This window comes from Acomys minous, assembly GCF_964271855.1.
Source record: "Acomys minous genome assembly, chromosome: 10".
Lineage (NCBI taxonomy): Eukaryota > Metazoa > Chordata > Mammalia > Rodentia > Muridae > Acomys > Acomys minous.
The window spans coordinates 48,443,093-48,464,205 of NC_140491.1; the positions used below are offsets into that span (position 1 = coordinate 48,443,093).

The following is a 21,113-nucleotide window of genomic DNA, read 5'->3' on the forward strand; positions in this document are numbered from 1 at the left end:
TAATTGTGTGTATGTTCGTGTGTGCGCCTATGTATCCTAGAGTTTTTGTTTTTGTTTTTAAGATTCATTTATTATGCCAGGCAGTGGTGGCACGTGCCTTTAATCCCAGCACTTGGGAGCGGAGGCAGGTGGATCTCTGTGAGTTCGAGGCTAGCCTGGTCTACAAAGTGAGTCCAGGACAGTCAAAGCTACACAGAGAAACTCTGTCTCAAAAAAACAAACATACAAAAAAGGGCTGGAGAGATGGTTCAGGGGCTAAGAGCACTGTCTGTTCTTCCAATAGGTCCTGAGTTCGATTCCCAGCAACCACATGGTGCCTCACAACCATCTACAGTGTGATCTGATGCCCTCTTCTGGCCTGTAGGGGTACAAGCAGGCAGAGCACTGTACACATAATAAATAAAAATATATTTTAACAAAAAAAAGATTCACTTATTTTATGTGCTCTACCCATAGATATCTGTGAGCCACCATGTGGTTGCTGGGAATTGAACTCAGGACCTTTAGAAGAAGAGTCAGTGCTCCTAACCTCTGAGCCATCTCTCCAGGCCCCTAGAGCTGGAGTTTTTGGTTTGGTTTGTTGAGACTCTGGTTCAATTCCCAGCACCCACATGGCGGCTCACAACTGTCTGTAACTCCTGTTCCAGGGGATCCAACACCCTCACACAGACACAGATGCAGTCAAAACACCAATGCACATTTAAAAAAAAAAAGAGCCTGAGACAAGAGGCTACATAATTTAAGGGGGGAAAGCTTTCTCTCCACGATCTATTCACCTGGGACCCCTATATTTCTCAGGCCACACAGAGATGAAAAGCCTGGAGACCCAGGAACACAGACATACCAAAGAATGTCAGACCCAGCTAGACACAGGTGCTGCATGACGGTAATCTCAGCACTCCGGGAGGCAGAGGCAGGTAGACCTCTGTGATTTCAAGGCCAGCCTAGTTTACAAACACACACACAGACACACACACACACACACACAAATCTCTCTTTCTCTCTCTCTTAAATTTCTTTCTTTGAGCCAAGATCTTACTAAATTTTGTTTGTTTGTTTTTACAAGACAGGGTCTCTCTGTGTAGCCTTGGTTGTCCTGGACTCTCTTTGTAGACCAGGCTGGCCTCGAACTCACAGAGATCTGCCTGCCTCTGCCTCCCAGTGCTGGGATTACAAGTGTGTGCTACCACACCCATCGTGAAAAGCCAGACTGAATAAATTAGCTGGGAGAGGAGTTTGAGCCACAACAAGCCACCTGTTCTGAGTTGAACAATCCTGCTATGAGCTCATAAAGAACAAGAAAGAGTGAGCTTATTAAGCAGTAAGTCTTAGAGGCTGAAAGCATTCTAGGCCTAGGTTAGACTGTATGGAAGCTAGAAGCTTCCAGGACTAGGCCTAGGTTAGCAGACAGAGACAGTAAGACTCAGAGACAACTGAAATGGGCAAATAAAAGTTTCTTTTGCTGGGCGGGGTGGCGCATGCTTTTAATTTCAGCACTTGGGAGGCAGAGGCAGGCAGATTGCTGTGAGTTCAAGGTCAGCCTGGTCTACAAATGGAGCCTGGGACTGCCAAGATAACACAAAGAAACCCTGTCTTGAAGAACTTAAAAAAAAAAAGCTCAGGGGACTGGAGAGATGGCTCAGAGTAGGTCAGCCTGGTCTACAAAGCAAGTCCAGGTCAGCCAAGACTACACAGAGAAACCCTGTCTCACAAAAATATATTTATTTATTAATTATTTATACAGTATTCTGCCTGCATGTGTGCCTGTATGCCACAAGAGGGTACCAGATCTCATTATAAATGGTTGTAAGCCACCATGTGGTTGCTGCGAATTTAATTTAGGACCTTTGGAAAAATAGCCAGTACTCTTAACCTCTGAGCCATCTTTCCAGCCCCCATTTTGTTTTGTTTTTTTCTTTTTTTCTTTTAATTTTGAGATAGAGTTTCTCTGTGTAGCCTTGGCTGTCTTGGAACTCGCTGTGTAGACTAGGCTGGCTTCGAACTCACAGAGATCCAATGGCCCTTGCCTCCCAAGTGCTGGGATTACAGGCACTGTGAATCTACTCTTATAGATCTTTGTATATTGACACAAAATTAAGGTTATATTTGGTTACAACATACAATGTATCATCACTTTTGTTGTTGTTGTTGTTGTTTTTGGTTTTTCGATACAGGGTTTCTCTGTGTAGCCTTGGCTGGCCTGGACCCGCTTTGTAGGCCAGGCTGGCCTCAAACTCACAGCGTGTATCATCACTTTTTAAGGTATTATACTTACATAATTCTTAAAAATGCAAGATGAAAGCCAGCATGGTGGTGCACGCCTTTAATTCCAGCACCCAGGAGGCAGAGGCAGGCAGATTGTTGTGAGTTCCAGGCCAGCCTGGTCTACACAGCAAGTCCAGGATAGCCAAGGCTACACAGAGAGACCCTGTCTTGGGGGGAAATGCAACATGAAATTGGGCGTAGGGGCACATACCTTTAATGCCAGCACTTGGAAGGCAGAGGCAGGTGGATCTCAAGGCCAGCCTAGTCTATAAAGAGAGTTCTAGGATAGCTCGGGCTATTATACAGAGAAGCCCTGTCTTGAAAAACAAAACAAAACAAACAAACAAACACCAAAAAGAAATTCTAGTCCTTTTAAAAGCTACTATCATAAACTGCTTAGGATGATTAAGAAATGCAAACTAGAGCCGAGCATGGTAGCATACGCCTTTAATCCCAGCACTTGGAAGGCAGAGGCAGGTGGATGGCTGTGAGTTCCAGGCCAGCCTGGTCTACGAAGTGAGTTCCAGCTTGCCCAACTACGTGAAACTGTGTAGCAAACTTACAGCTTTAAGAGGGCTGAGGCCCTGGCTTGTCAGTAGCACACTTGCCCGGGATATGGAGGCCCTAGCTTCAAGTCCTAGTGCCAAGCGTGTGCATGCCACCATCCGAGAAGGCCAAGGGCATACTGGAGGCTGGCTACTACAACTGGGCCTGGCAGGGAGTCCACTCCCTTCTCAGTCCTGAAGGCAGAGCCCAGAGCAACAAGAATGCTAAACCAGGGGGCTGGAGAGATGGCTCAGTGGTTAAGAGCACTGCCTGCTCTTCCAAAGGACCCGGGTTCAACTCCCAGCACCCACATGGCAACTCACAACTGTAACTCCAAGATCTGACACCCTCACACCAATGCACATAAATTAAAATTAAAGGCCGGGCGTGGTGGCGCACACCTTTAATCCCAGCACTCGGGAGGCAGAGGCAGGTGCATCGCTGTGAGTTCGAGGCCAGCCTGGTTTACAAAGCAAGTCCAGGACAGCCAGGGCTACACAGAGAGACCCTGTCTCGAAAAACCAAAAAAAATAAAATAAAATAAAATAAAACAAAATAAAATAATTAAAATTAAATTAAAAATATTAAAAAAAAAAAAAAAAGAATGCTAAACCAGATCTTTACCCCAGTCCCCTCAACCTGTCTTCTACAAGCAAGCCTCCCCAGGGCCATGCCCTCTCCATCTACCTCCCATCATCCCTTGCTCTCTGGGGTCCCTTCCTGCCCACCCCTAAGTCTGGAGTGTGTCTCCCACCGTCCTTCCCCGTCGTCTGCTCTCAGTCTCCCGCCCTCTCGTCACTTCTCTTCATTTCCTCTTCCTCTCTTCATTTCTTTCCAAAACCACCTTCCTGGAACCCTCCTTCATAACTCTTCGCCAAGGCCCTGCTGTCCACTCATGGAAGGCAATGAGGGGCGCCAGGGACAGAGACAGATGAGCAGCGCGGGCCAGAGAGGAGCGGGCAGGTTCCTAAGTGTGAAATACGGACCAACCTGCCACCATCTATTCCCTGGGACAAATAGATCATCACCGAATAGGCTGCAGAAGAGCGAAGGGACAAATTGCCCAGCTGTGGCACTGTCACTTGCTCCTTATTGATGGTCTTTTATGCTCAGGCCCGACTGCTCTCGGAGAACTGAATCCTCCCGCTCCTATGGGGCCCCAAACAGGGGAGACAGTGACTACAGAGCTTTTATACCTCTGCTGGGCCGTGAGCTACAAGACTGAGTCCCAGACCTTTGGTCGGTCCTAGACATCATATGCAGATATGAATGACAGGGCTTTGACGTAGTACTACACAAGCATATTCATAAAGCCCATTCTGTGTGTTAGGTGATAAACAATACAAATGCTCCCCCAAACTTGATCTCAGGCATTGAACACTTTCAAAGCCGGCGTGCAATGACTGTGCTTACAAAATACTGCCACAAGGTGGCACCACCTCAGCCTGGAAATGCATGCTCTTGTCTCTTCCTGAGTCTGTTGGCCTTAGTTGCTTTGGACTCTAGCAACTGCTTTTTTGACTATTAAGCTGTCTTTGGGGTATTCAGTTAGTATAAACCCCTTTAAATAGCGATAGCATCATATGAACATGAGCAAAGCAGGATCTGGATAAGGTAAAGCGACTTAAATGAAGACCGAAGAACCCACGTGACCCGTGGCACTATTTATCTAGAGTGTGTCCGTGCTGCAAAGGCATACGACATCATCACAGGCAGAACTGTGGTACCTGGCTGTGCAGATTTAAGAGTGACTGCGAGCGCGCTGGAAACTGCCTTTGCATTCGTTTCTGTAGCGGGAACCAGGCCTTACATGACGTTTTAAACCATGAACTTTACAGGAAGTGCCCTGGTTAAATATGGTTTCCCCAGACCTCCTGGCTATCCTGGTGTGAAAGTGGCTGTCTATTTCTAGAGAGGCTCAGTCACACTGCCCGAGTTACACGCTGATACCATGAAATGTGGCCTTACTTGCAAATAGTATCTCTGTGGAGTTGGAGTTGTTTTTTTTTTTTTTTAAATATTTAATGTGTGTGTGACATGTGGACATGGGTGTACTACGGCATGCATTTGGAGGTCAGAGGACAACTTTCTTTTTTTTCTTTTCTTTTTCTTTTTCTTTCTTTCTTTTTTTTTTTTTTTGAGACAGGGTTTCTGTTTTGTAGACCAAGCTGGCCTCAAACTCACAGCGATCCACCTGCCTCTGCCCAGCCAGAGAACAATGTTCATGAATCAGTTTTCTCTGGGGATCAAACTGAAGTTGTCAAGTTTTCCTGTCAAGCACTTTTGCCTGTTGGGCCATCACCCTCCCCTGTTTTGCTTGTTTGCTTGTTTAAGTTTTGTTGTTGTTTGGTTGTTTTAGGTTTATTTGTTTGTTGTCAGTTTTTGAGACAGGGTCTCTCTGTGTAGCCTAGACTGTCCTGGACTTGCTTTGTAGACCAGGTTGGCCTCAAACTCACAGAGATCTGCCTGCCCCTGCCTCCCAGAGTGCTGGGATTATAGGAATATGCCACTGTGCTAGGCTTGTTTTTTGTTTTGTTGATGCAGGGTTTCTCTGTGTAGCCTTGGCTGTCCTTGAACTCACTACATAAACAAGGCTTTCCTTGTATCAAACTCAGAAATTCTCCTGCCTCGGCATCCAAAGTGCTGGGACTAAAGGTGTACACTACTACTGTCAAGCTTGGTTTGGATTTTCTTTCTTTCTTTCTTTCTTTCTTTCTTTCTTTCTTTCTTTTCTCTCTTCCTTCCTTCCTTCCTTTCTTGTTTATTTTTGTTTGTATTTCCTTGAGACATGATCTTGCCATGTAGTTCAGACTGGTCTCAAACTTACTATCCTGCCTCAGCCTCCTGAGTGCTGTGATTATAGGGATGTATATGCTTGGCATTGAACTTATTCTCCTCCTCCTCCTCTTCTTCTTCTTCTTCTTCTTCTTCTTCTTCTTCTTCTCTTCCTCTTTTCTTTTTTTTTTAAGATTTATTTATTAATACATATACAGTTCTCTACCTGAAGGACAGAAGAAGGCATCAGATCACATTATAGATGGTTGAGAGCCACCATGTGGGTGCTGGGAATTGAACTCAGGACCTCTGGAAGAGCAGGCGGTGCTCCCACCCTCTGAGCCATCTCTCCAGCCCTTTTTTTTGTTTTGTTTTGTTTTTTGAGACAGGGTTTCTCTGTGTAACCTTAACTGTCCTGGACCCACTCTATAGACCAGGCTGGCCTTGAACACACAGAGAGATCTGTCTGCCTCTGCCTCCCAAGTGCTGGGATTAAAGGTGTGTGTCACCATGCTCGGCTTTAAGTGATTTTTTTAAAAAGGCAATCAACAAGAATGGTCCCGCTGGGATCATATGTTTGAGTACTTGGTCCCCAGCTGGTGGAATTGTTCAGGAAGAACTAGGAGTTGTAGTCTTGCCAGGTAGTGATCCCAGGACACGGAAGGCAGAGGCAACAGGACCTGTGAGTCTGAGGCCAGCCTGACCCACACAGTGAGTTCCAGGACAAGCAGGCCTACACACCCGCCTCCTTCCTTTCTTCCTCTTGTGTTTGTAAGAGTGTGTGCAGAAGAATGCATGCATAGCACAGCTTATGTGGGGGTCAGAGGGCAACCTTGGCTGTCAGCCCTTGCTGCCTATGCTGCCTGAGGCGGGTTCTCCTTGTTGCTCAGTGCTTCATGCGCTAAGCGTCTCCCAAGGCTCTCAAACTTCCAGGGGTGCCTCCATATCCCTACAGGAGGACGGGGGTTGCAGATCAGGGCACTTCTGTCGCCTGACTTTTTTTTTTTGAGAGGTATTGGTAAAATTTATTACTGACACATCAAAGGTCCCAATTGTTGATGTGTCAGGGTCCCTCAGCACTCGGGAGGTGAAAGACCCTGTCGCCTGACTTTTACATGCGTTTTGGGATTCAAACTCAGGTCTGCCTTGCTGCACAGCAAGTGTGTTACCCCGGGAGCCAGTTCCCCTGCCTGAACCTTCTGGTTTTCGAGGTGACCCATTTTATGCTGCTCTGGTACAAGTGGCCCTAGGAAATGACTAGAATATCAGGCAGAACTCGGAAGCACCAGCCTGGGATGAAGGCCTGTGATCCGAGGACCAGACAGAGCTCAAGGCTTCAAAGAGCGAGACCCCGCCCTCAAACCAAACAAAAAAGTATCAATTTATGGAACAAAGAAACAGCAGTGAGGGGGCTGGAGAGATAGCTCAGAGGTTAAGAGCACTGACTGCTTGCTCTTCCAGAGGTCCTGAGTTCAATTCCCACCCACCATATGGTGGCTCACAGCCATCTATAACATGATCTGATGCCCTCTTCTGGCCTGCAGGTGTAATGCAGGTAGAGCACTGTATACATAATAAATAAATCTTTAAAAGAAAGAAAGAAAGAAAGAAAGAAAGAGCAGTGAATTGCAAAATGGACAGTGGCTTCAAGAGGCAGGCAGATCACTATGAGTTCCAGGCTAGCCTGGTCTACAAAGCAAGTCCAGGACAGCCAGGACAGCCTGGTCTACAAAGCAAGTCCAGAACAGCCAGGACTATGAGAGAAACCCTGTCTCGAGGAAAAAATAAAAATAAAAAGACAGTGGCTTCTGTAGACAAAGTCCTTTTCCTCCAGTAGCATGCCATCCTTAAAAAAAAAAAAAACTGGGCCCAGAGCCAGAACAGGCTAAGCTGAACAAAGGGATGACTCACCTTGCAGGTGGGCAGGGTAGGGCAGGACAGGACAGGATTTCCTCACAGTACTCAACAGCATGCAGTTGAGAATGTATGGATTTTCATTTCTGGAAACTGACATCTTCAGGTTGACAGCTGAGCAAGGGATTGCTGTATTTCCAACAGTGGTCTTCCTCAGCCGCTGTTCTTTCCCATGGAATCTATTCTCTGCAGCTCGCTTCCTTTCAGACTCAGTGCCTCAGCCACAACAGGTGCTGGAAGCCTCTATTGAATTCCAGCACTCTTTGTTGAGTTGAACTGAGTTCTAGGCTTGGCAGGCTTGCACAGTGAGATTCTGTCTCAAACAACCCGAAACCAACTCAGTGCCTCAGAGTGGCACACTGGAAAAGCTTTCCCACCATGCAGACACCACCAGAACCAGGTATGCTGAATGGGTCAGCAAGCACCTGATTATGTGGCTTCTCTCTCCACTCAATCCACAAAGCAATGTGGTGCAGCGTACAGAAACATGGAAACAGGCCCAGAAGCTGTGTGTGTGTGTGTGTGTGTGTGTGTGTGTGTGTGTGTGTGTGTGTGTGTGTCTGTTAGCTCCTTGAGAGGCTGAGGGAGAAGAATTCCAGCCCAGGATGGGCTATTTGTTTAGATTCTGTTTCCAAAATAGAACCAAATTCCAGAACTTTAGGACAAGGTTGGGCAGCGGTGGCACACACCTTTAATCCCAGGACTTGGGCAGATCTCTGTGTAGCCTTGGCTGTCCTGGACTCTGTAGATTAGCCTGGCCTTGAACTCACAGAAATCTGCTTGCCTCTGCCTCCCCGAGTGCTAGGATTAAAGGTGTGTGCCACTGTACCAGGCTTTGAAGTAAGATTTAATTAAATATTGGTCAGGATGAGGGGCTCTGGCCAGAAGCATTCCAAGGTGCCCCAGGACATGGTGACAAGTCACACTTTGCAGAGGGTCACAAAGGTGAACCTATAAGCCATCAGGTCCAATCAGGTAAGCAAATACCTTGACACACTTCCTGCCTGTGCACCTCCCCTCTATGTCCAATCAGGGCAAGCACACATCCTGACGTGTTTCCTTCCCATGTACCTCCCACCCACATGTGATCAAGCATGTCTGGTACCGATGGGTCAAACAAGCATTGGACCAGCCGGGTGTGGCGGCACATGCCTTTAATCCCAGCACTCAGGAGGCAGAGGCAGGTGGATCGCTGTGAGTTCGAGGCCAGCCTGGTCTACAAAGTGAGTCTAGGATAGCCAAGGATACACAGAGAAACCCTGTCTCGAAAACCCAAAACAAACAAACAATTCTTTTTCTTTTTTCTTTTTATCTTCCTGTCTCAGCTCCACTCCTCCCAAATGCCCATCCACTGTGGTAAACAAATCTTTGTTTGGTTGTTTATTTTTTAGAGCTGGGGGCTGGTACCTCATTATGTTATCCAGGCTGTAATGCAGAGTTGTGGATTTGTGTGAGTGTGTGTGTGTGTGTGTGTGTGTGTGGTTTGGCTTTTATTTGTTTTGTTTTTTCCAGTTCTCTGTTTAGCCTCTACTGTCCTGGACTTGCTTTGCAGACCACTGCCTGCCTCTGCTTCCTGAGTGGGAAGCAGCTGGGATTAAAGGTGTGGGCCACCACGCCCAGCAATGCAGAGGTTATTTACAGGTCCTATCTTACTACTGATCATCATCACGTGTATTTGACCTGCTCCATGTGACCTATGGTCCTGGGTTCACGCAAGCATCCTTAGGCGATATGGATTCCCCTTTTTGTCCACACCACAATTGGCCAATGCACTATTTCCTAGTTTGCTTCCTGTTGCTGTGGGAGAGCATTGACCAAAGCCAACTTGGTGAGGAAAGGGTTTATTTTATCTTAGGAGCTATAGTCCATCTGCTGAGGTTCAGGAATGGCCGCACCCTGACCACTCCTACGCCAGACTCAGATGGAGGTTTGTTGAACTCTTAGCAAAGTCTGACCAGTCAGGAGCACCAAGACTGTGACTTTGAGCCACTCTCAAAGTGAGTTTTTCAAGGAAAAAGGCCATGACCAAACAAGAAGAATCAATTCTATCCAAGGTACATTGTGCTAGGTAGCTAGACAAAGAATTTTAAGCTAATTGGCTAAGATTTAGGATAGGGGAACTTTGGGGACTTTCCAGTTCCTCACCATTCAGGAAGAAAGGTACATTGCAAGGTATAGTGGTTTTGCTTAAGTAGAACACACATATACCATCAACTCAGGCAGAACATTCATCAAGTGTTGAATTGTAAGTAAAAGGATATTCTTACCTCAGGCAGGCAGAACCTGAGGACTTGAACTCAATTTTACCTTATGATCAAAACGGAGTTTATAGACAAAATGGCTTCAGTTATGCTAAAGACAAAAGCAGGTGTCAGCCTGGCGTGGTGGCACATGCCTTTGATCCCAGCACTCTGGATGTGGAGGCAGGTGGATCGCTGTGAGTTCCAGGCCAGCCTGGTCTACAAAGTGAGTCCAGGACAGCCAAGGTTAACACAGAGAGACCTTGTTTTGAAAACAAAAACAAAAACACCCCCCCAAAAAAAAACAAAACAAAAGCAGGTGTCAACAGAGGAGCTACAGTTATGCTTAAAACTAAAGTAGGTCTCAATAGAAGGGCTATATAGAGTTATGCAAAAAGTTAAAGCAGGCCTCAACACATCATCAAGGGAAACTAGGACAGAAGCTCAAGAAAGAAACTGAATCAAAGACAAGAAAAGAGTGCTGAGTATTGGCCTCAGTTTGCTTTCTTTTTTTCTTCTTTCTTTCTTTCTTTTTTGTTTTTTTTTTTTTTTGTTTTTTGAAACAGGGTTTCTCTGTGTAGCCTTGGCTGTCCTGGACTTGCTTTGTAGACCAGGCTGGCCTCGAACTCACAGCGATTCACCTGCCTCTGCCTCCCGAGTGCTGGGATTAAAGGCATGTGCCACCACGCCCAGCTTCAGTTTGCTTTCTTATATAAGCCAGGACCACCTGTCTAGGAGCAGGACCACCGACAGTGGGCTGTGTCCCTCCTGAATCACTCCTTGATGGAGAAAACGCCCCCACAGACTTGCCTACAGGCCAGTCTGATGCAGACAATTCCTCAGCTGAGGTGTCTTCTTCTCAGTTGACTTTACTGATGTATCAAGTTGACAAAGAGTAACCAGTACCACTATAGTCCTCAGTTCCTGGGCTCAAATAATCCTTCTTCCACATCCTTCTGTCTGTCTGTCTGTCTGTCTGTCTTCCTGGGCTCAAATAATCCTTCTTCCACATCTTTCTTTCTGTCTGTCTGTCTGTCTTCCAGCTACCTAGCTGGGGGCTGGGCCCCTCCCATCCTGCATGTTAATCAACCAGTTCATATTGTCAGCCTAAACCACATGTTCTTACTATGTTCCCTGTGCTGTTCTTACAGTTCTGGGCTCAAGCCCTCTTCCTGCCTTGGCCTCTTTAATATGTGAGACCATAGGCATGCACTGCTCCAGACGCATAATTTTGTGATTCTGAACATTATACTGTGAGTAAGTAAGACGTCAACATTAAAGCTGAATGAAGGCTTCAGGGAAACTACTGGTTTTGCAATGCTGAAATCTAGTATTAGCTTATTTACGTGTTTATTACCTGGGTTGTATTGTTTTGACTCCTGCATTTATTTTCTGGGCAATGGTGGCACGCATCTTTAACCCCAGAACTCGTGAGGCAGGTCTCTGAGCTTGAGGCCAGCCTGGTCTAGAGTGAGTTCCAGTATAGTCAGGATTACATGAGAAACCTTGTCTTAAAAAACAAAACAAAACAAAACACCCAACATCTATTCATTTGTTTATTTGGTTTTTACCCCCCGAGACACAGTTTCTCTGTTACACAGAGCCCTGGCTGTCCTAGACTCTCTTTGTAGACCAGGCTGACCTTGAACTCACAGAGATCCACCTGCCTCTGCCTCCCTAGAAGCTAGTGGCATAAACCTTTAATCCCAGCACTCAGGAGGCTGAGGCAGGTGCATCTCTGTGAGGCCAGCCTGATCTACAGGACAGCCAGGGATACACAGAGAAATCCTGTCTCAGAAAACAAAATAAAACAAAAACAACAACAACAACAACAACAACAACAACAAAAAACAAGACAGGCTGGAGAGATGGCTCAGAGGTTAAGAGCACTGGCTGCTATTCCAAAGGGCCTGAGTTCAACTCCCAGCAACCACATGGTGGCTCACAACCATCTATAATGAGATCTGGTGCCCTCTTCTGGTGGGCAGGTGTACATGCAGGCACAATACTGTATACATGACAAATACATAAACCTTGAACAAAACAAAACAAAAACAACAAAAAATCACTTAGTTGTTGATATGGCATAAAGTATTAGCCTAAGAAAAACAAGGGGTTGGGAGTATAGAGCTTATCTAACATGCACAAAACCCTGGATTCCATCCTGGGCCACACAAAACTACTACTTGTCCATGAACCCAGGACTTGAGAGGTGAAGGGAGGAAGGTCAGTTGAAGGTCATCTTCAACTAGTTTGAGACCAGTCTAGGTTACATGTCTCAATGAAATTAAAAAAAAAAAAAGCTCAAAAAAAAGGCTTTTTTTTTTTTTCCTTTCTGAGACAGGGTTTCTCTGTGTAGCCCTGGCTGTGTTTGAACTCAGTCTGGCCTCAAACTCACAGAGAGCTACCTGCTTCTGCCACTTGAGTTCTGGGATTAAAGGCAAGTGTCGGGCTAGAGAGACGGCTCAGCGGTTAAGAGTACTGATTGCTCTTCCAAGAGTGCTCTTCCAAAGGACCAGGGTTCAACTCCCAGCACCCACATGGCAGCTCACAGCTCTCTGTAACTCCAAGATCTGATACCCTCACGCAGACATACATGCAGGCAAAACACCAATGTACATACAATAAAAATAAATAAATTATTAAAAAATAGATAAATAAAAAGATGAGTAGGGTAGAGCCCAGGAGGCCCTGGAAGCTGCCTTGGTTGGCCCCAGAGAATGAATCTGACCCAGGCCCTCTTGGATCTTCATTCCCTGGGTTCTGCTCGCACAGACCACTTCCTGGATGAGGAGGTGAAGCTCATCAAGACAGGCAACCACCTCGCCAACATCTGTAGGCTGGAATGCCACAGGCATCTCTGGGCAAGTATCTCTGTGAGTGGCTCACTGTTTTTTGGTTTTGGTTTTGGTTTTCAAGACGGGGTCTCTCTGTGTAGCCTTGACTATCCTGGATTCACTTTGCAGACCAGGCCAGCATTGAACTCACAGCAATCCACCTGCCTCTACCTCCCGAGTGCTGGGATTAAAGGCGTGAGCCACCATGCCCGATGAGTGGCTCACTCCCAAGCACGACTGTGAGGCCTCCTTGCTTTCCAAGGCTCCCACTTCTGCTCTGCACCAGCCCGCCTTAGGTCCGGCACTTGAATGAACCTCTCAAGCCACCAGTCAGGCTCGTAACCGGCCTGGAGCCCCTCCCAAGTCTTGGACCAAGTAAAAATAAAGCTTTTTGAGACAGCAAAAACAAAACAACTTTCCAGCATGGTGGTGTACACCTTTAATGCCAGCACTCGGGAGGCAGAGGCAGATGGATTCTTGTGAGTTCAAGGCCAGCCTGGTCTACACAGCAAGTCCAGGACATCCAAGGCTCCATACACAGAGAAGCCTTGTCTTAAAAACAAAACAACAACAACAACAACAAAAAACAAAGCCCAGCGTGGTGGCACACACCTTTAATCTCAGCACTCAGCCTGGTCTACAAAATGAGTCTAGGACAGCCAAGACTACACAGAAAAACCCTGTCTCAAAAAACCAAAAAATAAAAAAAATAAAAGGGAAAAAATCAAACACACAACCAAAAAACCCAACCAACCAAAAAACAAGAGATCTATAATTTTAGAAATAGAGCTGGCACAATGAATAAACAGTAAATGGGTAGGGGGAAACCACTGGCAAATTAATAAGGGCAGAAAAAAAACAGAGTCAGACATGAAGGAAAGCCTGCTAGAGTTTCCTAATAGCAAATGCCAGGAAGAAAACTAGATGATGCAGCCCCTAGAAAAATATATCATAGAGTACTTAATGTTACAAAAGTATATTCATGGCATTTAAGATGTATTTTTACCTGTTGGTCCTGAGTTTTTGTTTGTTTTGAGACAGGGTTTCTCTGTGTAGCCCTAGGTGTCCTGGAATTCACCTTGTAGACCAGGCTGGCCTCGAACTCACAGAGATCTGCCTGCCTTGGCCTTTTGAGTGCTGCAGTTAAAGGCATGTGCCACCACTCTCCAGCTCCTATTTTATTTAAAAAATTTATTTTATTTTATTTTATGTGTATGGGTGTTTTGCATGCATGTTTATCTGCCCACCAATGTTGGATGCCCTGGAAGTGGAGTTACAGGTTTTGAGCCACCTCATAGGTGCTGGGAATTGAACCCAGGTCCTCTAGAAGAGGAGCCAATGCTCTTAACCATCAAATCATCTTTCTAGACATCTCACCTATTTTTTTTTTTTAATTTTGTGTATTTGTGTGTTAATATCTGAATGAGACTGCAGGTGCCTGAGGAGTCCAGCAGAGGGCGTCAGATCCCCTGGAGCTGGATTTATAGGCTGTTGTGAACTGCCGCCCCCGGGGACTGGGATGAGTCCAGGACCTGTGAGCCATCTCTCTAGCCCCCCATCATATCTATTTTCGTCTCCGGCTCTTGCTTTTGAGATTCAGAACTACCTAGCTTACCTGGACATCTTCCCAGGAACTTTAAATAGAGTATTTTGCAGATTAGCCAGGAGTCTAGCACTTAGGAAGTCTTCTATAAAAATGAACTATTACTGATCATAAACCTTGTGTTTTCGCTCCTGCTGTGTGATCTACTTCCTTCTGCTGTTCCTCAGTGGGCTCTCCAAATCACGGACTTACTGGCAGCATCTTTAGTCCTGTGCTATTTGTTGTCTCTACAGGAAGTCCAAGGAGGACTCCAACCTAGCTCTCCACCTGCAGGGAAGAATTGAAGCAATAAAAATGAAGATAAACCCATGTCAAGCCCACAGTACCTGAAGGATCACTTTGGTGGCAGCCTCTCTGATGGCCCTCGCTGGCCTGACCTAGTCTTCCATGGATCTGTTGTACAAGAGCAAGATCTATGCTACAGAAAGTTCTAGCAGCAGCATCTAACGAATACTACAGAATTCCACCTATGTTATTTTTATTTTTTTATTTTTATTTATTTATTTATTTATTTTTGGTTTTTTGAGACAGGGTTTCTCTGTGTAGCCTTGGCTGTCCTAGACTCGCTTTGTAGACCAGGCTGGCCTCGAACTCACAGCGATCCGCCTGCCTCTGCCTCCCGAGTGCTGGTTTATTTTTATTTTTTATTTTTCCCAAACAGGGTTTCTCTGTGTTATCTTGGCTGTCCTGGACTCACTTCTGTGCTAGCCTTGGCTGTCCTGGACTCACTTTGTAAACCAAACTGGCCTTGAACTCACATCCACCTGCCTGCCTTTGCCTCCTGCATGCTGGGATTAAAGGCATGCGCCACCACGCCCAGCTGCCAACCATGTTATTTACGTATTGCTTCTTAAGCTTTTTGTGCATACAAAAATGGGTCTCTAAGCTGGGCTTGGTGGTGTACCCCTATAATCCTATTGCCCCTCTTTTTTTTCTTGCAGCGGACAGGGTTTCTCTGTGTAGCCCCGGCTGTCCTGGAACTCACTCTGTAGACCAGGCTGGCCTCAGATGCATACAGATCTTCCTGCCTCTGCCTCCCAAGTACTGGGAGTAAAGGCGTGTGCTATCACGCATGGTCAGGGCTGTAGTTTTAAGAGATTTGAGAGGCTGAGGCAAAGGGCATGCTGAGCCCAGGGGCTCCAGAACACCCTAGATAGGGAAGGGAGACCCTGTCTCAAAACAAACATCAGAGGTTGGATAGATTGCTCACTGTTGCTTTTGCAGAGGACCCAGGCTTACTTTCCAACACCCACATGGTGGCTAACAACTGCCTGAACTCGTTTCAGGGACTGGGAACCCTCTTCTGGAGTAAGTGCCAGGTACACATGCAGTGAACATACATGCTATAAAACACTTATAGGAATAAAATAAAATTTGTGGTTTGAATAAAAATGGCCCCCATACTTGGTGGTGGCACACATCTTTAATACCAGCACTTGGGAGGCAGAGCAGGTAGATCTCTGAGTTCAAGGCCAGCCTGGTCTACAGAGTGAGTTCCAGGAAAGCCAAGGCTACACAGAGAAACCCTATCTCCCAAAAACAAAATGAAAACAAAAGCACAGATATTTGAATGCTGAGTCACTAGGGAATGACAGTATTTGAAAGAATTAGAAGGATTAGGAATGTGTCCTTGTTGGATGAAGTCTATCACTGAGGGTGGGTTTTGAGGTTTTAAAGCCAATTGTCTGTCTGTCTGTCTGTCTGTCTGTCTGTCTTTTTCTGAGACAGGTTTTCTTTGTGTAACAGTCCTGGAATTCTCTTTGTAGACCAGGCTGGCCTCAAACTCACAGAGATCAGCTACCTCTGCTTCCAGGAGTGCTGGGATCAAAGGCATGCGCCACCATACCCGGCCATTGTCTGTCTGTCTGTCTGTCTGTCTGTTCTTTCCTTTAACTGTGATTTATTTAACTAGCCTTGAGCACAATACAGAGCAAATATTACTCCATTCTAATCCTCTAAACCAGTCCGGCATCCTCCCAGCCAAAATCCCCACCATACTTGCATTTTTATTCCTTGCTTGGCCTGGCTCTGGCTCTGGTTCTCCTCTCCTCTTGCCTCAATTTCCCCCTGTCTCACTTTCTAAGTTTTGAGACCAGGGTATAGTTCTCAGCTCCTGCTCCAGCACCACGAGTGCCACCAGGATGATACTGGCTAAACCTCTGAAATTGTTTAAAAAAAAAAACAAAAAAGGCCCCCAGTAAAAAGCTTTCTTTTATAAGAGTTGTTGTGGTCATGGTGTCTCTGTACAGCAACAGTGACTGTAACACACACACACACACAGCAACAGTGACTGTAACACATACACACACACACACACATACATACACACATCTATCTTTCTTTCTGTTTTTTTTGTTTTGTTTTGTTTTGTTTTTTGAGACAGGGTTTCTCTGTGTAGCCTTGGCTGTCCTGGACTCACTGTGTAGACCAGGCTGGCCTCGAACTCACAGAGATCCGCCTGCCTCTGCCTCCTGAGTGCTTGGATCAAAGGTGTGCACCACCACACCCTGCTCTATCTATATATCTTTAAGACATCCAAACAACAACACTACAACTTCCCAGAAAGCCGAAATTCTCCTATATGTTACAACACTTGAAGTAATTAAGATACAATTACTACTCATGTGTACTTTAGGGGGGCAAACACAGAGAGCAAAATGAAAATTCTTCCATTTTTTGATTTACAACTAAGCCAGTTTCATAGTACTTAACCTAGCACGTGTCAGACACCTTCCTAACGCTTTCTATATGTACTAACTATACATTATGTATTAAATTCCTCAACTACCCCGTAAAGTAAGGAAAAGCAAGAATCCTGTGGTGATAACCAGAATTCTTTTTTAAAGAGAAGCTGAAGGATTTGGCAGACAAAGTCGGGGCAACTTCAGAGGCCGCCGCCCGCCCCCCATTACCCCCCAACGTGTTTTTAAAGTCTGGGAAACACAGTTCAGTACATGTTAAGCGCCCGAGAGAAATTTCGGCCGAGTGTCCCAAACACGGCTGCTGCTCTGGGTCTCTCAGTGACCGCGAAGGTTCCTCGTGCGGTGCTGCCCCGGCAGCCACAGGTTTCCCGGGAAAGGCGCCGCCTGCGCCTTCTCAACCAGTCTTGCTAGAGTAGGCGTACTCTTTAGAGACAAAAGCGTTCGGAGTGACCGCCTCAGTAGCCACTCAACGCCGAGTACAGACCCGCGCCCCTGGCACATCGCAACTTCCAATTGGTGCAGAGGATCTAGACGGGGCGGGACGGAGGTGAAGTCCCGCTTCCTTTGGGGTTCCAGCCAATCACAGCGTCTGGAGAATGGTTTACGTTGCATCCGTGTGTAGCGTTCTGGGCGGCCTGAGGGCGGGGCGGGGGACCCGGCGGGTCGCTGTGGTGGGGGTTGGTAGAGGACGCTGCCCGAGGGCGCGCGGAGCCGAGCCGGTGACAGACACGCGCGCGCGTGCGCTCCCGACTACCGCGCGGCCCCGCGACCCCGGCCGGCCGCGGAGAGGCGCGACGTCCGCGCCCCATCCGTCTAGGATTCCTGTCCCGGGGCGCCCCCGGCGTCCCCAGCCCGAGTCCCCGAGCTCGGGGCCGCGCCCGCTCCCGCCGGCGTCCCGTCCCCTCCGTCGGCAGACACTGTCCCTTAACTCACCTCTCCGTACCCGGGTCCGGGTCCTCGCGGCCCATGCTGGCCGCTGGGGACCCACGCAGCCTAGGTCTGTCTCGGGCTGGCCAGCCGGCCACCATGGTGGCCCTGAGGCCTGTGCGGCTCCTTCAGGGGGGCTAATAGACCCAGACCGCGGGCCTAGGGGTCAGAGGGTCCCAGGCCAGTCCCCCGCGCCATGGCCGGAGCCATCGCTTCCCGCATGAGCTTCAGCTCGCTCAAGAGGAAGCAGCCCAAGACATTCACGGTGCGGATCGTCACCATGGACGCCGAGATGGAGTTCAACTGCGAGGTAACCCCGCCGCCAGCCCCGACGGGCGGGCTGTTAGCGGAGAGCCGGGGTGTCCCTGCCTGGCCGGCCCCGGGCGCGCGTCCCCACGCACAGGGTGCCCTCGCTGCGGTGACAGTCTAGGTGCAAGCTTGAGGGATTCTGTGTATATCATTCCCTGGGACCGGAAGGCACTATCTAGGCCCAGATCACAAGTTAAAAGCTAGTTGTTGCGCCCCGAAACCCCTTTTAAACGTGGGTCTCTTGGTTATGGCATTTCCTGAAGGATATTTTCATTCATTTGTTATTGGAAAACACTGGAATCTTACGTAGAACAACTGGTTTACGGTACGGAGGACTTGCGCTTAAAACTCCAGGAAGTTTTTCACCGGGTATTACTGTGTACTCTGTGTCTTAAAAGTTACATCTAGTTTTATTGAAAATTTGTACTTCTCCTCGTTCCAAAGTTTCTGGGAACAAGTATCTTACGTTTACTTTCCATAGTTTCTAATATGGTAATAATTATCATTTGTTGAAGAGTGTGTGTGTGTGTGTGTGTGTGTGTGTGTGTGTGTGTGTGTTATCCAGGACCTTGCGCCTGCAAGGATGCAAGGACTTCATCATCACTGGGCTATATCCATAGCCCTGAACACTTGCTAAGTGTCATTTATACATTTAACTCTCAAAAACCAGCCAACCAATAACAACAAACCCCAAACCAACAACAAGAAAACCAGTTAGGTAGGTACCTGTGACACTGGAGTATACACCTAATCTGGTTTCTTGTCTTATTGCTTCTAAAATCCTTGGAATCTGGGAAGTAACAAGTTTCTTTCTGTGTGCTAATGAGTTGGCTGCTTCTGCCAGGTTATAGTAGTTTTTGGATGCATTCTGGTTGTCAGAAAGGCCTAGTTAGCATCCTTAAGGTTGAGGCTTCTCAATTCTTCTCCCAAGATGGGACTGAAGGTTAAGTTGATCACTAGTGTCTGATGATGATGATGATGATGATGATTGTGTGTGTGTGTTTGTGTGTGTGTGTGTGTGTATAAAAAACTAAGCCTCCATAAAGTCCTAAACACATGGGGTTCAGAGAGAGCTCCCATCTGGACACGCGCTCTACCGGTGGCCATGCAAGGTCTGCACTTTTGCCCACAGTACACATTTAAAAAGGATCTTGTAATATTTCCTGGTGAAAATGAAATAGGTAAACAAGAATGGTTCCCTGAGTTCTGTGAGGTGCTCTACTAAATTAACTGAACCCAAAGAGGGAGTTGTGGTTCTTCAGTTTATGTAGCTAGTTAGAAACAGTCTTGTGTGGCCGACGCTTTTATCTGTGCTATTGAACATTCCAAGTAGAGTGTGTCAGAATTGAATTAAAGGATGCTCAACTGGTATCTGACAGAAAGAATTGGTTGATTGGTTGATGGTGGAGAAACTTCCCCACCCCATCATTTATTTATTTGTTTGTTTGTGGTGGCTTTTGTGTGGTTGGTTGGTTTTGGTTGTTCTTTCTTTTGTTTTCTTTTTCTTTTTTTTTTTTTTTTTTTTTGGTTTTTCGAGACAGGGTTTCTCTGTGTAGCCTTGGCTGTCCTGAACTGGCTTTGTAGACCAGGTTGGCTTTAAACTCACAGAGATCCACCTGCCTCTGTGGTTTTGGTTTGTCAAGGGAGGGTTTCATAGTATATATAGCCCTGGCTGTCCTGGAACTCACTCTGTAGACCAGGCTTGGCCTTGAACTCAGAGATCCCCCTGCCTCTGACTCCTGAGTGCATGCCACCACACCTGGTGAGTTGTTTGTTTTTTTAAGACACATCTTGTTGAAATATTTTGGGTCTGGTGCATCAGCATACACCTGTAAATGCAGTGATTAGGAGAATGAGGCCATAGGGTTGTGAGAGTTCAAGTCCAGCTTGGGCTACAGAAGGAGGCAACCAGCCCGGTGTGGTGGCGCACACTTTTAATCCCAGCACTCAGGAGGCAGAGGCAGGCAGATCACTGAGTTTGAGGCCAGCCTGGTCCACAAAGTGAGTCCAGGACAGTCTAGGCTACACAGAGAAATCCTGTCTCGAAAAACAAACAAACAAACAAAGGTAGAAAAACGGAGCCGGGCTTGGTGGTGCATGCCTTTGATCCCAGTACTCGGGGAAGAAGAGGCAGGAGGATCCCTCTGAGTTAGAGGCTAGCCTGATCTATAAAGCGAGTCCAGGACAGCAAAGGCTACGCAGAGAAACCCTGTCTCGAAAAACAAAACCAAAAAAAAAACCAAAAAAAAAGTAGAAAAAACAAAACCCTGATTTTTTTTCTTCTTCTTCTTACATATGGAGAGTGCCTCAAGGCTTTTTTAACTTTCTAATAAGCTTTTAGTCAGTATGATACTGCCTCTTAAGCAATTTACTCCTTGCTACACAAAGTGTAGCAAAGCCAACAGCTTTGGTGGAAGTGCTAGTAAGTCAGGAGTTAGCAAGCTGTGTCTGCACATGGCTACATAGTCATTTCAGATTTACAGGCCTTTGGGATTCTGTGGGAGCTATTCAGTTCTTTGGCTTTGCTCTTAGGGTTGACTTACGCATGACAGTATCAGGACTGCTGACACAGTCTACTCCAACACTAATGAAAATTCCTTTGAAAACAACCATTGGAAATAGTTGTAAGGGCGAACAGCAAATGCTACAGCAGGAAATCAATGAAGAGATTTCAAAGGCGAGAGGCCGTAGTGTGGATCAAGACTACCAGTGCTTGTTGCTGAGGCTGAGTCCTAGGAAGGTGCTGCACGGAGGGGGGGGGCGGGGGGGCAGGGGGGGGATAGGGCCTCCTTTTTCCTCTCAGTCCCTACTTGTGGAACAGGGTGTGGCATGCTGAGATAATTTAGGGCCTAACTGCTCTTGCCCCAGCTTTCACTTGTGAAGTGGTTCCTGACTGCAGGGAAGGCAAGTTGAAACCTCTGCCTACTCTGTTTTCCACCAAAGACTCGATCCTAGGTTTGGTGGGAAAGGGGACAACTCAGGGAAAGCTGGCAGT

At 46.9% G+C, this 21,113-nt stretch overlaps 1 protein-coding gene and 1 long non-coding RNA gene across 7 annotated transcripts in view; one reads left to right on the top strand and one right to left on the bottom strand.

The window, feature by feature from the left end:
* Window positions 1–4,962: 4,962 nt before the first annotated feature.
* LOC311607160 lies at window positions 4,963–8,189 on the bottom strand. Its single transcript, XR_014782547.1, has 3 exons — window positions 7,498–8,189; window positions 5,257–5,812; window positions 4,963–4,984 (listed from the first exon to the last, which is right to left on the bottom strand). It is a non-coding gene; the product is annotated as an uncharacterized lncRNA (long non-coding RNA).
* Window positions 8,190–17,521: 9,332 nt separating this feature from the next.
* NF2 (NF2, moesin-ezrin-radixin like (MERLIN) tumor suppressor) overlaps window positions 17,522–21,113 on the top strand; it is an 86,371-nt gene continuing 82,779 nt past the window's right edge. For 3 of the 6 annotated variants that reach the window (XM_084798712.1, XM_084798711.1, XM_084798714.1), the window contains exon 1: window positions 17,524–18,119. In XM_084798712.1, the coding sequence (XP_084654838.1) occupies window positions 18,006–18,119 (114 nt within the window). In that variant the 5' untranslated portion in view covers window positions 17,524–18,005. Of the gene's footprint in view, window positions 18,120–21,113 lie in introns of all 6 variants that reach the window. The other 3 variants (XM_084798716.1, XM_084798715.1, XM_084798713.1) reach the window with 2 other exon arrangements.